This window comes from Hemiscyllium ocellatum, chromosome 3 (genome assembly GCF_020745735.1).
Source record: "Hemiscyllium ocellatum isolate sHemOce1 chromosome 3, sHemOce1.pat.X.cur, whole genome shotgun sequence".
NCBI lineage: Eukaryota > Metazoa > Chordata > Chondrichthyes > Orectolobiformes > Hemiscylliidae > Hemiscyllium > Hemiscyllium ocellatum.
Genome location: NC_083403.1, coordinates 108,509,460 through 108,527,913, shown reverse-complemented (window position 1 = coordinate 108,527,913; position 18,454 = coordinate 108,509,460). Strand labels below are relative to the sequence as shown.

Below are 18,454 nucleotides of genomic sequence, written 5' to 3'. Positions count from 1 at the left end.
TGCAATGCAAGAGAATATGTACACGAGGACATTATGTCAAGCTTTGAAATGTCAAATAAAACAAATATGGAAAATTGTATTCAAGTTTGAGCAATAGACTACATGGATGTCAAAACCTGGGAAATGCAATGGAGCTTGAATGGTATGTTGCCATGGATTGGGGGACCTTAGTCATAGGACAACAGAATAGTACAGCACAGGTATAGGCCCTTCAGCCCACCAGATCTATGCCAACCATGACAACATTCTAAATTAATCCCACCTCCTGCATGCACTTATTTGGAGAAACGGTGGTTATTTTCTCTTGATCAGATGTTGAGAGATTAAGTAAGTGTTTTTAAAAATCATGAGATTTTGATTGAGTAGTCAGGGATAGACTGTTTCCAATGACAGATGGGTCAATAAGCAAAAAAAATTTAAAAGGTAAATGACAAAAGAACCAAGTGAAAGCAAAGATTTCTTTTAAATCCAGAATCATTATAATCTGGAATGCTTTAACAAGAAGTGGAAATACAGCCAACTTTAAAAAGGAACTGAATAAATATAACATTTTCATTTTAAATTGCGATTGCAAGTGTGCAAGTTATGACTTTTAGTGAAAAGCGACTTTAGAAATCAATGTTCAAGCCAGAGTTAGGTTCCTGAGAACACGTTTTGTCCAAAACGTCAATGTAAAATTGGGACAGCACTCCTGCCTCACTGCGCCAGGGATCCAAGTTAGATTCCACCATTGGAAAACTGCCTGTCTGGAGTTTGCAGTCTCAGTGTCTGAGCAGGTTTCCCCCAAGTGCTCCAGTTTCCTCTCAGTCCAAAGATGTGCAGGTTAGGTGGACCGGCCAAGCTAAATTACCTATAATGTCCAGGGATGCGTAGGCTAGGTAGGTTAGTTAGGGAATTACTGGGATAGGATGGGTCTGGGTGGGATGCTCTTGGGAGGATTGGTATGTACTTTATACGCCAACTGACCTGCTTCCACACAGTAAGGATTGTATGCATAAAATGTTGCATATTGTGCCATACAAGTACAGCCCTGCATTCCTAGATTAAATAATTTGTAATGCAAAACAAGAGAGATTCAATGAATACAAACAGGAAAGTCCCTACAGATGGCGTAGAGATTGATGGTTAGGGGTCAGAGAGAATGTGAAGAGAAATGTTTTCACTCAGTAATAGTAATGTGGACTTCACTGCCTGTATGAGTAATAGAAACATTTTAGTATTATTTAGATGTGCACTTGCATTGCCAAGGCATACCAGGCAATAGGCCAAGCGCTGGAAAATTGAATTAGAGTCGTTAGATGGTTGATTTTGACCCAGGTAGACGCGTCGGGGCAAGGGTCCTTCTCTGCGCTGTAGACCTCCACGATTCTATGAGCAGTGAATTCTCTAAAGAAAGTGTCCACAGCAGTTCTAATCCAAATATAGATGCAAATAACAGATAAACGTAAAAGAATGTTAAAACCCAAGTTTACCTGAGCAAAGAACTTAAAAGAAAGAATCTTGCATTGCAGGGCACAGACACCGAGGAGATAAATCTAACAGCACAGACAATGCTGGTGGAGAAATGAATCAACGATGCGAGAGATCAGGAAGTAAAAGGCAATTAAAATGGGGAATGGCATATTGAACAACGAGGGGACACGTATACAATATATATTTTGAAAAGGGGGGTGACCTCAAATGAGGACAAAGGGGAATCGTTCCGGGGATGAGAATGCTTTCAGAGAGCCAGCACATCTCGGAAGGGCCGAGCAGACGTTTCACTTTTTTAATGACTACGCTGTAGTCAGTGACAAAAACAGCTGCAGTCTTTCCGAGGGGGAGGGAGGAGGGAAGGTGTTTGCGGCCGGGACACATCTTAACAGAATGGTAGCTACTGGGCAGCCCTGGGAGTCGGGTGACAGCACCCACCGAGACTGTCCGACAGGCCGCGGTCACGCACCTTTCCTCCGCTCTCCATCAAGGAGCGGCTGGATATCCTCATCCCCGGAACCCTCCATGCAGCAGCGACTTCCCCTCACACTCGGATCGCCTCCTGCCCTGGGCCCGGACTCCCCATCACGCGCACGTCTCCATAGCTCCCGCCGCGTGCCCGCGCCCAGAGAGACGTTGGTCAGGTGACGCCCTCGTGCACGAAGGAACTCAAACCTTCCTCTTGAGTGTCTCGTGCGCAGTCAACACGATCAGATACAGCGCTGGGTTCAGCTCGCCTGCGATCAGAGTCATCATGTGCATGTAACGTCTACTTATTCATGGGATTGGGGGGTTCTCATTGCCCAGAAAGCTGTTCATAGCCAAACAAAAGAAAAGCAACACAACACACCGGAGGAAGGCTGGAAATCTTATACAAACTTAGAGAGAGCAGGGGAAACTGGCAGCATTTGTGGAAACTAGAAAGAGTCCACAATTTGATCAGGTAGCGGGATGCAAAGTGAGCAGAATTTGTGACTGTTACCTCAAGATTATGCCTTTGCTCTTCCCAAAGTTGAATTGAAGGAAACTGAAGCTCCCTCAGAAATGGACATTGAACAACTTGGCTTACAATGTTGGTGGGGTCAAGATAAACAGTGGTAAGGTAAAACCAGGCTATTAGAATCCGTGTGGAGCTCTCATATTTAGAGATAATGTCAACTAGAGGTAACATATATAGGAAATTGAATGCTAGGTTCAGAGGCAGTAGACAAGCCATTGCAGAAGATCGTCCGGCTAGGGCTGGAGTGAGACTATTTGCAACATCACTTTGTTATGAGTGACCTTAGTGCATTTTTGAACAATGCTTGTCCATCCCCTGTGATATTGCATGTAATAAATCAACAACAATGAAAGACACAAAGTGAAAGAATTTAAGTAACAAGTCCTGAGAATGGACATCTTGGCTTATTGTAAAATTTCCTTGTATAACCAATACTACCAAACATATTTTAATCTTTTGTAAATATGCTAATACCTATTATATGAAACTCATACATCATTATGTTTCAAGCACTTCTGTTCAAGTAATTTAATATTTAATTTCCTCTTATAGGCTTAAAGTTTTTTTCCTTCAGATTTTCATTTCAAATAACTTCCTAAAGAGAGGAGTGACAGTGTGAGATAATTAGATTTTAAATACAGGCATACATAGTGAAGAAGACATTTGGTATGCTTTCCTTTATTGATCAGAGTATTGAGTACAGGAGTTGGGAGGTCATGTTGTGGCTGTACAGGACATTGGTTAGGCCACTGTTAGAATATTGTGTGCAATTCTGGTTTCCTTCCTATTGGAAAGATGTTGTGAAACTTGAAAGGGTTCAGAAAAGATTTACAAGGATGTTGCCAGGGTTGGAGGATTGAGCTATAGGGAGAGGCTGAACAGGCTGGGGCTGTTTTCCCTGGAGCATCGGAGGCTGACTTGATAAAGGTTTACAAAATTATGAGGGGCATGGATAGGATAAATAGGCAAAGTCTTTTCCCTGCGGTGGAGGAGTCCAGTACTAGAGGGCATAGGTTTAGGGTGAGAGAGGAAAGATATAAAAGAGACCTAAGGGGCAACCTTTTCACACAGAGGGTGGTACGTGTATGGAATGAGCTGCCAGATGAAGTGGTGGAGGCTGGTACAATTGCAACATTTAGAGGCATTTGGATGGGTGTGTGAAGAATTTGGAAGGATATGGGCCAGGTGCTGGCAGGTGGGACTAGATTGGGTTGGGATATCTGGTCGGCATGGACTGGCTGGACCGAAGGGTCTGTTTCCATGCTGGACATCTCTATGACTCTATGAGTTCATTTGACTACAGAGCACAATCTTTTTCAACAATATTTTGGCAATGATGTCCCCATATTAAAGTTATTCTGTGCATAGATCCATAACACCCGACTTCACATATTCCTATCTTTTGTTATCACCAATAGCTTCCATCCCAGTCACTGTAGTCTTTTATCCTGATTATTCCCTCACCTTTTAAGTACTTAACTGAAAGATGCTACAGACAATAATGATTCAATCACAGAGTCCTCTTTCCCAGTGAGCCACTTGTGGAGATATATCTAAGCACAGGCATACATCCTCTAAGAATGTCATAAATCATAAAGCAGTGTTTGGTGAAGATGGAATAGTGGTAATATCACTGGGCTAGTAATCCAGAAACTAAGACTATTTTTTATGGTGATGGGAGAGGAAAAATTCAGTGTGTACAAGCATTTTTGGATGTAGGGTAAACAAAACCAAAAAAAAAATGACATATGGATCTGAAACCAGTATGAAATGCAAAAGTTTGATTAATTTTAGACTGCCATTAAGGACCAGTAGCTAGGTTACCGAACATACACAAACCATGATGTCGGGTGACTCGATATGAGACACAAACAATACACAGGAACACATTTATGCAGAATACATATACATTCTTTACTGTCTCATGAAAGATCAATACCAAGTAAAGGAACACAGTTACTAGTCAATGAGAAGCCATTGTGCTATGGCCTTTGCCAATATAATACTATTGAATTGTAACTGATAATGAAATCATATATAAACTCTGCTCTTTTGAACCTTGGTGGAGAAGAGTCTGGACTGTCCAGCATTAGCCATGTGTAATAAACACACTACTTGAATATTGCAACTGAATTTCAAGTGCTGAAGTTTTATAAGAGTATTTCTCAGACCTTTCAAGTGGCGATGACAAAAATCTTAAACCTAATACCAAGCTCATGGTCTACAGGCTGGTTGTAGTGTTAACAGCACTCCAGTGTGTTTATAGACACAGATTTGTGCAATCTATATCTCAAAACCCTTGAGAAATATCACCAACAATAATATTCCTATTTCAGTGTCCTCTCTCAGGACAATATCAACCACCTGGTTATAGTCAGTCAATCAGTATTAGAGTCACAGAGTTGTACAGCACAGAAACAAACCCTTTGGTCCATGCCGATCAGATATCCCAACCCAATCTAGTCTCATCTGCCAGCACCCGACCCATTTCCTTACAAACTCTTCCTATTCAAATACCCATCCAGATACCTTTTAAATAACAATTGTACCAGCCTCCACAACTTCCTCTGGTAACTCATTCCATACACATACCAACCTCTGTGTGAAAATGTTGCCCCTTAGGTCTCTTTTATATTTTTCCCCTCTCACCCTAAACCTATGCCCTCTAGTCTGGACTCCCCACTCCAAGGAAGAGACTTTGTCTATTTATCCTATCCTTGTTCCTCATGGTTTTACAAACCTTTTTAAGGTCACCCCTCAGCCTCTGACGCTGCAGGGAAAACAGCCCCAGCCTATTCAATATCTCTCTATAGTTCAAATCCTCCAACTCTGGCAGCATCCTTGTAAACCTTTTCTGAACCTTTTCAAGTTTCACAAAATTTTTTCGATAGGATGGAAACCAGATATGAGCACAATATTTGAAAAGTAGCTTAACCAATGTCTTGTACAGCTGCAACATGACCTCCCAACTCCTGTACTCAGTACTCTGACCAATGAGGGAAAGCATACCAAACGCTACCTTCACTATCTTATCTACCTGAACCTCCACTTTCAAGGAGCCATGAATCTGCACTCCAAGGCCTCTTTGTTCAGCAACACTCCCTAGGACCTTACCATTAAATGTATAAATCCTGCTAAGATTTGCTTTCCCAAAATGCAGCACCTCACATTTATCTAAACTAAACTCCATCTGCCACTTCTCAGCCCATTGACCCATCTGTTCAAGATCCCGTTGTGATCTGAGGTAACCTTCTTTGCTGTTCACTATACCTCCAATTTTGGTGTCATCTGCAAACTTACTAACTATACCTCTTATGCTCACATCCAAATCATTTATATAAATGACAAAAAGTAGTGGATCCAGCACCGTGACAAGCCTCCAGTCTAAAAAGCAACTTTTCATGACTACCCTCCGCCTTCTACCTTTGAGTCAGTTCTGTATCCAAATGGCTAGTTCTCCTTGTATTCCGTGACATCTTTGCCATAGTTGGGACACATCCTCCACATGCCTGACACAAGATTTCCAAAACAAGCTCTCTGTTCTGAGTTCCATCACCAATACATGGTCTTTGGAACTCCCAATCTCTCTTCACTCTTGTGCATTCCCTCAGAGTGAAGGACTACATTCTTCCACTCCAGTATAGTGGTCCTAAGGTGACTAAATGGTCCAGCACTGTATCCACAAACCCACAGATGGGCACATGATGTTTGTTGAAGTACGTGTGTGCAACACTTGAGTTTTTGCGCACTGTTTGCTTTTGGCCTCCATGTGGGTCTGTCGGAAATGCTCAAGAAGGATGGCATTCTTCAAGGATGCTTCTCTAGTTTAGGTGTTTTGGTCAAAGAGATATCCACAAGTTTTCAAGAAGGCTTTGAGGACACCCTTGAAGTCTTTTTTCTGCCCTGTTGGTAATGTCTTACTGTCTCTTTGGTGCTGTATTTTATTTGATATTTTGTGAAGTCATCAGAAGAGGTAGAGTGGGACTGGAGAAAGACATCTTGCAGAAAATCTTAGAATTTTGCTTTATTTGTCGATAAGGTAAAATGGTGCTGGCAAATCTCCTACCGAATAATTTCAGTGAGACTATAATGCTATTATCAAATTGATGTCAGAGTGCCTGATCAAAATTATAATACCAATGCAGAAAAAAAGTTGTACAATGGTTCCCCCTTTCTTCAGCTGCAAAGAGCTGGTCATTGTTGGAATGTAACTACTCCAGATATGCCATACCAGGGACAACCAGGAATCAATACAACTTTTAGGGACACCACCTCTTTAAGAAAAAAGGCAATTCACCTTTTTCTGCATTGCACTCCTATTCATCTCTTCATAGGCCCTCACACTTTGATCACCCTGTCCCTTATTCTCTGCTCATCCTGAGCCTCATACCTCTGCCTTCTACACACAATCCTATGCTATTCTTTTACAGCCCTTAATCTTGCCTTTTATCCATTTCCATTCTCCTAGCCTTCTGTATCAGAAATGCTAGGTTGTACATAAGTAACCTGACTAAATAATTTGATAAAATTTGATCTTCACCATATGGTAGCAATATGATGGGATGGGGGATGAATTGTAGAATCTGCCCAGTTTTATTTTAATTATTTCACCTTTGCCCTTTGTCTAAATGTGTTATGTGCAGTGTGCAGCTACATGGTGTAAGCAGGGTGCCAGTTTGCTATGTTGAAATAGGGTGTAGATATATACTGCATCTTACCAGAAATGTTGAATAGCAAAAGAAAAGCATGCCAGTGCATTTGAAAAAAACATTTGAGTGCTTGGCAGGTGACTCTGTCTGAAGCAATACAAGCTTTGTGATCTGCTAGTTACATTCAGAATGCTGATTACAATCTTTTTAAAGTAATAAAATGACAACAGCACTTACTTGGTGACAATCATGAAGTTAAAAATCACTTTACGGGTTCTTGAACTGATTCAGCATTGACAGAAAATGAACCTTGCTTTTAAAAGGAGTTTTCCTTCTTTAGACAAACCTCATGTAGGTGCATCTAAAAGCAGCTTCATTATTAGTACTTTAAATTGTGAGTATCAAGTCTTTTTAAAAATTGTTGCTCACAAAATCCCATATTATGAATCCCCAACACATGTACTATGGTCCAGGAGTGTCACGCTAAAACACTTTCAACATGGTTAACTTTCTGGATTACTATGACTATACTCTACGATTCTGTTTTATCAATCCCATACACTATGATTCCCTTCACTGTTTAAAACAAATGAGAGAATCTGGGTCAATACTCAACTTTTTGCAGTCATTCTCAATTTGCAACTACCAAATGTTTGAAGTTGGTTACAATGTAAAATAATTAAAATGAGGCTTTAATAACCAGCTAATTATAATAAGCTTATCAATATTTCAAAAGAAAATATGTGACTGTCAAATATATCCAATATTTTAATTAGGAAATAGTTATGTTGCTAGATTTGAAAATTGTGCTTAATGTGACCCCAATTAGAGGATCAGATTTGGGGTCGATACACTTGATTGAAAATGATGCTGATCATTTTGAAGAACTGCATCTGGCAAAGTACCCCAACTCTTTTAAAATTCTTGTTAACACTCATATCAAAAACATCTCCAAGTGCCAGGAACTTCGCTGGAAAATCTGTCCCTTAATTCTTTTAGGAGGATATTTCTAAAAGTTTATTTATGTGAAAACATTTTTCTTTGAATGCTGCACTGATTGACAAGTTTAAACTGGTTTCTAGCTCTCTATTAACGGGGACCAGAGATAAAATAATGGAACTGTTTCCTCTTGAGTTTGCCCTTGCCGCTGTTGATGGTGTTGAAGCCTGATTTCCAACTTGCCATGGTTCACAGAATGATCAGCAGACAATGGAATTTGACTTTATCTAACAAAATAGAATCATTCACAATACAAACGGAGGCCATTCAGTCCATCACATCCACACTGGCCAATGCAAAGCCATGTAATCTAATCCCATTTTCTAACACTTGGTTACTGTAGCCTTGTCAATAACAAAATTTCAAGTTCCAATCCCAAGTACTTTTTCAATGTTATAAGGGTTTCTACCTATACCTTTCAGGCAGTAAACGTTGCCCCTCATCGCCCTTTCTTTTTTATTTCCATTTTTTGCCCATATTTATCCCTCCTGGTTATGGATCTCTTATTCAAGGGAAAAAGAGTGAATTGATAAAAAAAAACTTTACCTAAAAGTTGCTCTCTTGCTGTACCTAGTCCCAGCAGCGATCACTCTTTTTGGCGGCACTGTTGGGACCAGAGAGATACTGGTCTTTCATTGGCTGATAACTCTCAAGAGGTGGGATTAGATTACTTACAGTGTGGAAACAGGCCCTTCGGCCCAACAAGTCCACACCGACCTGCCGAAGCGCAACTCACCCATACCCCTACATTTACTAAGGGAAATTTAGCATGGCCAATTCACCTGACCCGCACATCTTTGGACTGTGGGAGGAAACCGGAGCACCCGGAGGAAACCCACGCAGACACGGGGAGAACGTGCAAACTCCACACAGTCAGTCGCCTGAGTCGGGAATTGAACCCGGGTCTCAGGCGCTGTGAGGCAGCAGTGCTAACCACTGTGCCACCGTGCCGCCCACAACACTGAGAAGCCCCAGGGACTTCCTTCTTGATTGTCAGAATTCCAGCCTTGACCCAATGGCTGTTTAATGGCTGAGGTGAGAGTTGGCCCTCAAGAAGGGTCTACTCTAACGCAGTGCCATAAAACCATAAGATATTGGGGCAGAATTAGGCCATTTGGTACATCTGTCTACTCTGCCATTTGATCATGGCTGATATGTTTCTCAACCCCATTCTCTCCTTTTCCCCATAACTTTGATATTCCTACTAGTCAGGAACCTATTGATCTCGGTCTTAAATACACTCAATGATTGGCCTCCATAGATTTCTATGGCAATGACCTCCACAGATTAACCACCCTCCAGATGAAGAAATTCTTCCTCATTTCAGTTCTAAAGGGTTGTCCTTTCAATGTGAGGCGATGCTGTTGGGTCCTAGTCTCTCCTATTAGTGGAAACATCTTCCCCACATCCACTTTATCCAGGCCTCTCAGTATTCTGTAAATTTCAATCAGATTTCCCCCTCCAACCCCGCATTGCGTCCTTCTTAACTCCATCACATATGGATATAGAGTCCTCAGCTGCTCCTCATATGAAAAGCCCATCATCCCTGGGATAATTCTTGTATACCACCTCTGGATCAGGTACAAGGCCCAAACTGCACAGAATATTACAAATGTGATCTGACCAGACCCTTTTACAGTCTCCAGGATACATCTCTGTTCTTGTATTCTAGCCCGCAGAAAAGGAATGCTATCATTGCATTTGCCTTCCTAATTGCCAACTGAACCTGCATGTTAACCATGAGAGAATCCTGAATTAGAACTCCTAATTCCCTTTGTGCTTCAAATTTCTGAAGCTTTCCTCCATTTAGAAAGTAGACAACACCTTTATTCTTCCTAACAAAGTGGATTACCTCACACAATATCACATTACATTCCACCTGTCACTTCTTTGCCTTACTCTCTCGCTTGTCTTAGTCTTTCTGCAGCCTCCTCATTTCCTCAACACTACCTGTCTGTCCCCCAACCTATCCTTGTGTCATCTCCACCAATGCCATCAATTCCTTCGACCAGATTATGATGTATAATGTGAATAGATGTGGCCCAACACTGACTCCTGCAGAACTCCACTAGTCACTGGCTGCCATCCTGAAAAAGACCCCTTTATCCCTATTCTCTGCCTTCTGCCAGTGAGCCAATCCTCTATCCATGCCAGTGTCTTGCCCTAAAGCCATGGGCTCTTATTTTGTTAAGCAACCTCTTGCACAGTACCTTGTCAAAGGCCTTCTGGAAATTGAAATAGATCATGTCCACTGGCTCGCCTTTGTCTAATTTGCTCATTAACCTCCTCAAAGAATTATAACAGAATTGTTAGGCATGACCTCCTCTTGACAAAGCAGTGCTGACTCAGCCCTATTTTACCATGCCCTTCCAAGTACTCCATAATTTATTTCTTAATAATGGATTCTAAAATCGTACCAACAACTGAGGTCAGGCTAAGATTTCCTAGCTTCTCCTTCATCCTGCTCTTTTAAACTAGGGTGTTACATTAGCCATTTTCCAGTCCTCTGATACCTTCCTTGACTCCAGTGATTCCTGAAAGATCACCACCAATGCCTCCACAATATTTTCAGCTATCTCCTTCAGCACTTTCTGCCGAGTGATGGCTACTCCTCTCACGTCTGCCCCTGACTCTTTAAATTCAGGTATGCTGCTGGTGTCTTCTACCATGAAGACCTCAGTTCACTCTTCCACAACCTCTTCTGTTCCAAAACAAAACCATAGTCTATCTCAACCCCATTCAACCCCATTCTCTCCTTTTCCCCATAACTTTGATATTCCTACTAGTCAGGAAACTATTGATCTCTGTCTTAAATACACGCAATGATTTGGCTCCATAGATTTCTATGGCAATGACCTCCACAGATTAACCACCCTCCAGATGAAGAAATTCTTCCTCATTTCAGTTCTAAAGGGTTGTCCTTTCAATGTGATGCGAGGCTGTTGGGTCTTAGTCTCTCCTATTAGTGAAAACATCTTCCCCACATCCACTTTATCCAGGCCTCTCAGTATCTAATGTTTTCTCATTGCTATCACTCTTCAGCCCACACAACAACCTTTTCAGCATCTCTGAACTACAGCCTTTTGTTTTAATTTTTTAGTCAGACACACACAAAAAGGATGGAAGATTAAAATGATGTCACAATAATTTGAAGTTAAAGTCACCTGCAGCCACAAAACAGAGAATATATTTAATCCAGACGTAAATCAATAGAAGAATACTAATCATTTTAATCCCAACACACCATGAAGAGTGTTGGGATTAAAATGATTCTTCACCTGTACTGGTAAATCTTTACATTGTGATGGTAGCAATCAGCAACAGCTAAATACCCTTCCTGCATCAGACATAATCCACAAGGCCCTTGAAGATCCTGCTTCACAACCATTGCAGAAAGAGATAGGTCTGGATTAAACATCACCACACAGTTTTGTCCTTTATCAGCAACAAGAATATTTCCGCTTTCATCCACGCATATTCCAGAAGGATTAATGAAATTTAATTCACTTCCATACGTCGGTCCAATTTTATTTTGGATTGTTTTGTCTTTGCCAATAATCTTTATGCATCTCCCCTCAAATGGTCCAAAGAGTTGCCCTTCAGTAACTAGGACATCGTCATCCTGGTAAAGAAATAAGCATCACAGCATTTGTCAAAATGTGATATGTTTATTTTAAAGAGACAGAGAAAAGGAGGTTATCATATAAAAACAAGCTATGTTTAAATAGCAAAAAAAGTCCCAATATTTTTCGAAAGCAAAATTCTGATGATACTAAAATACTGAGCTGCAGGCAGCATCTATGGCAAGAGAAACAAAGCTGAGGGACTAAAATCTTAAGGGCAGCTGGGGATGGGGAATAAAGGCTGCCCCAGCCAGCAATACCAACATCCCATAAGTGAGTTTAAAAATAACCTTGCCTGCCAAGGTTAAAAATCATGGGCAAGCCACAGCAATTGGGTCAGCTTACACACGACCCATTTAACATTAGCCCAGTTGAGTTGGAAGTTCTCTTGACAGCAACCAGTCAGCATTTATCTGATGGCAGCAGTGCCACCAAAAGCAATGCTCGCTGTTGGGACTGTGTACAGCCAAATTTCAAGGTGTCCAAGGTCTCCCAGATAACAGTTAGCAATTGTTGTTTCCAGGGTGAAAGAGAATAACACAACTAGAATTCCTGCTGCTCACTATTTATGACTAACCAGTCAGTATGAGTTTTGTTAGCATGTGTCTTTTTCATGGAATGAAAACAAGCTTGGAGTTTTCCATAAGTTCCTGATGACTGTATATCCTGCAAACACCTGATAAACATGAAATTGTGTAATGTTTCAACTGTATTCCATCGCAAGTCCATCAAGAGATCCCAAAGAGTATGTGTAATAGCCATTATGAACTATTTATGACGTATCTCTAAGAGAAAAACTGTCCAACAGTCATAGAATCCGACAGCTTGGAGACAGGCCTTTTCGCCCAAACTGGTCCATGACAACCAAAATGTCCATCCGCACTAACCCCATTTTCCTGCACTTAGCCCATAACCTTCTAAACTTTTCCTATCCATGTATTTGTCCAAATGCCTTTTAAGTGTTATGAATACACCCATCTCAACTACTTCTGTTGGCAGCGCATTCCATAGCCGTACCACCCTCTGGGTAAAAAGGTTGCCACTCAGGTTCCCTTTTATCCTTTCCCCTCTAACCTTAAACTAATGGCCTCTAGTCCTCAATTCCCCAACCCTGGAGGAAAAAAAAACTGCGTGTATTCACCCTATCCATGCCATTCACAATCTTATACACTTCTCTAAGGTCTCCCCCCCCCCCCAGTCTCCTATGCTCAAAAGAAAAACCTCTTAGCTTAATCAACCTCTCCCTATAAGTCAGACTGGTAACATCATTGTAAATTTCTTTTGCATTTTTTCCAGTTTAATCACATCCTTCCTTTTAACAAGCTGACCAAAACTGAACACAATACTCCACATAAGGCCTCACCAACGTCTTGTACAACTAAAACATAACTTTCCAACTTCTACACTCAAAGTCCTGACTGATGAAGGCCAGAGTGTCAAAGGCCTTCTTCACTGCCCTGTGTACCTGTAACTCCACTTTCAGAGAGCCATGCAGCCGAACTCCAAGATCCCTCTGTTCTACTACATTCCTTAAGGCCCTACCATTCGTGTTGATTTAATTTTCCAAAATGCAACACCTCACACTGATCTATATTAAACTCTTTTTGCCATTTCTCAGTCCCCTTCCCCAGATTATCAAGGTCCTACTGTAATTTCTGATAACCATCCTTATTGACCACAATACCCACTATTTTAGTGTCATCTGCAATCTTACTAATCATACCTTGTATATTCTCATCCAAATCATTGATATATATATAAAACAAATAGTAATGGGCCTAGCTCCGATCCGAGGCACACCACCAGTCACATGCCTCCAGTCTGACAAGCACCCTTCCACTATTTTCACTGCTTCCGACCATCAAGCCAAACCAGAGCAGGACTTATATACTTGATGGTAAGGTCCTGGGGAGTGTTGCTGAACAAAGAGACCTTGGAGTGCAGGTTCATATTTCATTGAAAGTGGAGTTGCAGGTAGATAGGATAGTAAAGAAAGCGTTTGGTATGCTTTCCTTTATTGGTCAGAGGCTGGTACAACTATAACATTTAAAAGGCATTTAGATGGGTATATGAATTGGAAGAGTTTAGAGGGATATGGGTCAAGTGCTGGCAAATGGGAGTAGATTAGGTTAGGATATCTTGTCAGCATGGACGAATTAGACTGAAGGGTCTGTTTCTGTACTGTACATCTCTATGACTCTAATTGCACATCCAACTTGCCAGCTTCCCCTGGATTCCATCCAATCTAACCTTCCAAAGCAGCCTACCATGTGAAACCTTATCAAAAGCCTTAATGAAATCCGAATAGACTATGTCCTGTCACCCTACCTTTGTCAACCTTCCTGGTCACTTCATCAAAGAACTCTAATAAAATTTGTAAGGCATGATGACCCATGCACAAAGCCATGCTGACTATTCCTAATCAAACCCTGTCTTTCCAAATGCATGTATATCTTATCTCTCAGAATCTTCTCTAGTAACTTATCTACTACATATTTAGGCTTACTGGTCTATAGTTCTCAGATTTTTCTTTGCAGTCCTTCTTGAATAAGGGTTCAACATTCACTACCTTCCACTCTTCTGGGACCTCACCTGGAAGGCTAACGATGATGCAAAACTATCAGCCAGGGCTCCCGCAATTTCTTCTCTAGCCTTTTGCAATGTACTTGGATATATCTGGTCAGGACCAGGAGTTTTGTCTACTTGCACACATTCCAATACATCCAACCCCTCCTCTACTGTGATATGGACTGTCCCCAAGATATCACCACTAACTTCCCCAAGTTTCCAAGTCTTAATGTCTTTCTCCATTGTAAACACAGAAGAGAAATATTCATTGAAAACTTCGCCCATCTCCTGCAGTTCTACACATACATCCACTTTGGTCCTTGAGGGGTCCCAATCTCTCTCTAGTTATTCTTTTTCCTATAATATACTTGAAGAACCTCTTTGGATTCACCCTAATCTTCTCAGTCAAGGCTATCTCATGCTCCCTTTTCTCCCTCCTGATTTACTTCTTCAGTGACCTCATGTATTCCCTGTATATTTCCAGGGATTCCCTTGATCCCAGTTGCCTGTACTTGAGCCAAGCCTCCTCCTTTTTTCCGGTTAAAGCCTCAATATCTTTGGTCATCCAGGGTTCCATATTCCTGCCAACTTTATCTTTCACCCTCATAGGAACATATGGACCTTGTACTCTAGCTATCACACGTTGAAGGGCCTCCCACTTGCAAATAAACTACACCAATCAACCCCCGCAAGCTCTTGTCTAATTCCTAAAAAATTAGCCTGCCAATTTTAGTTTCAAGTTTAGAACTTGAACCTGTGGATCAGTTTTGTCCATCTCCATAATTGTTTTAAAACTAATTGAACTATGGTCACTGGTCCTGAAGTGCTCCCTCACTGTCAGCTCAGTCACCTGTCCTGCCCTATTTCCCAAGATTAGATCGAGTTTTGCCCTTCCCGAGTAGAACTCTCTACATACTGTTTGAGGAAATTTCCCTGGACACGCTAACAAATTCCACCCCACCTAAACGTTTAATGCTATGGCAGTCTCAGTCTATGTTAGGAAAATTAAAATCCCATATTATATCAAACCAAGACTGCCAAATCTCCCTGCATATTTGTTCCTCTATTCCCGTTGACTGCTTGGAAGCTATAGTACAACCCCAATAATGTCACTATCCCCTTCTTATTTCTTAGCTCCATCCACAAAGCCTCACTGGACAATCCTTCAGTTATTTCATCTTTAACTACTGCTGTGATACATGCACTAATCAAAAATTCAATTCCCCCTCTTTCCTCCACCGCTGTCCTGCCTAAAGCACCAGTACCCTGGCACCATAAGCTGCCAGTCCTGTCCCTCCCTTAGCCATGACACGGTGCAGTAGAATGGAAGCAGGCCAATGAGACCAAATGTAATTGTTCACCTATTAGATGAGTTGCAAATTGGATTGTTAACCATTGACAATAACTATTCTAAAAACCTATCTTATCGGCTTTCCACTTCAGCTCATGTGAAACTCTGATGCATGTATGTATTCCTTACAAAGATCCTCTCAGCAATCTGCCCTAAATCACAGACTTGTTTTACACATGGGAACTACTTAGCTTATCATGCCTGCTCTAGCTCTCCAAATATGCATCTCACTTAGTGCCATTCTCTCCTTACCTCATTGACAAACACGGAATCCTAATATCCCCTCCACCTTAGCCTCAAAATTTAAAAACCTAATTTGTTTTAAATTCTTCATGCCTGATAAACCTTACCTTTGTAGCCTCCTGAAGTCTCCTACAATCCCTCCTGGAATTCTGCATTCCTTTCAAGCACCTGGCCTTTCCTTTGCTTCAACATTGTGTAGTTATGTCTTCAGTCATTTAGACCTAATGATCTCGAATTTCTTAGCTAAACCCTTACACTTCCCACTGCTCCTTAATGTCACTTTTTAAAAATATACTTATTTACCTTTTCCTGGTCACCCATCCTTTCATCTCACTCTTTAGTTTGCTGTGGATTTTCATCTCATGGCTCTGTAAACCATCCTGTTCATTTTTCTTTCACATTGCAGGTACTTCATTTTGCTGTTAGTACTTGGTATAAATCCATATCAAAATAAATTCATATTAAACTAACTAATGCATGTCAATTCATTTCTTGGCATAAATGTCTGATTAAGAATGAAGTAAGCAAAAGATCAAATAAGCTATACAACACCATCACTCTTCTCCTGATGATCACTGTTGCTAAGAAGTACTTTTTCTCTTTAATCCTCTCCTTTCCTGTACAGTGTGACACATGCTGGGATAGCTGAACACCAACTGTAGCTTTATTACAATGATGTCAACGTTAAGCAATTAAAAATCATTTAAAATATAACTTGAATTAATAATGTTTGACACTCCCATCAGGTCCCATTGGACTCTGGGAGTCACAGAGGTTATGATGATCGTGTCTATGGGATATTAAAAATCATTAAAACTCTATATCCCTCTTCTTTTAAATATTGGCTTTACTGGATTTTTAGAATGGTTGCCACAAATCAATGACTTGGAAGTTGGTTAAAGTTCCTGAAGTTTCTAACATGGGATTGCAGAGGGACGTGATGAGACAACACACCCTTGTGGAGTTTTTCAGCTGTTGTTGTGTGGCCATACTGAGAACATTGAAATCAAGAGAGCTCAGACTCCTGTCTCTAAGCCTGGGTCTCTTGAAACTCATTTTGCTGAGATGGGTGCTGAAAGTAACTATCCATCTTCTAAAGAGTGTCCAACATATCTGACCAGAGATACAGAAGCACCTTCATTAACTTGAAAAAATCATCAGACACTGATTAATGGGCAATGTAATTAGATTAAAATTCATTTAGAATTTGCAAGTTTAATCACGCATTCTGAACGTTTGAATCAATCTCTTACCACTAGCCAAGAAGGCAACAGATTCCAGGCTAACAGCTACACCTGCCTGAAAATTAAGAGCCTCAAAACATGCTTCTGAAGAATTTGCAATTCATCCGGAAAGCAAACTGATTCTTTGCCTGCAAACATCACCAGGAACTGCTGTCTCACCTGCTGTCTTATCTGCCAGCATTGAAAGATCTCTACGGCTCCTGATTCCAGCCAATTGGACTCTGCTCTTCATGCAAAATGATACCTATATTGTTCGACTTTAACATTCATTGACTTGAAATTCATTTTATTTTTTGTTTGGAAGACTGTAAAGTTGCAAACGATCCAAGATTAGACATGAAAATTACTCCTGGTTCATATTTAAGATTTGACTACATATTTTTAGTCTTTTCAAAATTAAACAATTCTGTTCACGGACAGAAGGCAAGAAGAATAAAGGAATTCAGTCTGTCAGTCTTGGTCCATAACAAGAAAAAAGAAAGTATCTTTGATAAAAGAGAATACAGAGGTGAAAGATGAATAGTGAAGGAATGTTAATGGTAACAAAATCAGCAGTTCAGAGGCACTATTATTTTAACAAATACATCAATGACAAGTTTTTCAAGATACTTTACTTCCATAACTTTGTTTTTTTTAAGGTTAAACATAGATTTAAGATGTAACTTTCACACACACACCTTTCTAACTGCTACACAGGTAGGCCGATAAAATCCCTTAATTGTATCAATATTTAAAATGTTATTTTCTTTCCAATCTCGACTCATAATGTGGACCTTCCCTTGTTCTGACCAGTCAGTTACTGCCAGATCATTATTTGGCAATACTGATAATCCATATGAGTGTTTCCAGTTGACATTTGATGTTGTTAGTTGGTGGATTAATCGCCCGTCTTGAGTAAACACTTTGATCGCTTTAGCTCCATTGGAAATTAGTAACTGTCCTTCTCTGGTAGCTTTAACATCACCCAAGCATTTTATTGTTGCTGGTTCATAAGAAAAGCTATGTTTGTAGAGTCCTTCAGAGCTGAAGATCTGGATCCTATCATTTCCACTGTCTTTAACTACCAGCTCCCCAGAAGTTGTCACTGTTAGAGAAGTAGGCCACAAAAACTCTCCAGGCCCATAACCAGGTTTTCCAATTTCACCAATCAGTCTGTTAAAGAAAGTTTGCATGATTCCAGACATTTTCCATTCCTTGTCCATATGATTCAGTGTTGCCTAATAAATAAATAAAATTGTTGACTGAGGATCAGATCGCATGAAACTTCATTGAGAATATACAATATCTAAAAACTTACCTCCTTG

The 18,454-nt window shown here is 40.7% G+C and overlaps 1 protein-coding gene across 2 annotated transcripts in view; it reads right to left on the bottom strand.

Moving 5' to 3' along the window:
• Nucleotides 1-2,133, bottom strand: part of slc17a5 (solute carrier family 17 member 5) — a 36,232-nt gene extending 34,099 nt beyond the window's left edge. Inside the window, exon 1 of one of the 2 annotated variants that reach the window (XM_060852759.1) lies at nt 1,943-2,133. In XM_060852759.1, coding sequence (XP_060708742.1) covers nt 1,943-2,000 — 58 coding nt within the window. In that variant the 5' untranslated portion in view covers nt 2,001-2,133. The remainder of the gene's footprint in view (nt 1-1,942) is intronic. The other variant, XM_060852766.1, reaches the window with a different exon arrangement.
• Between the last annotated feature and the right edge of the window lie 16,321 nt (nt 2,134-18,454).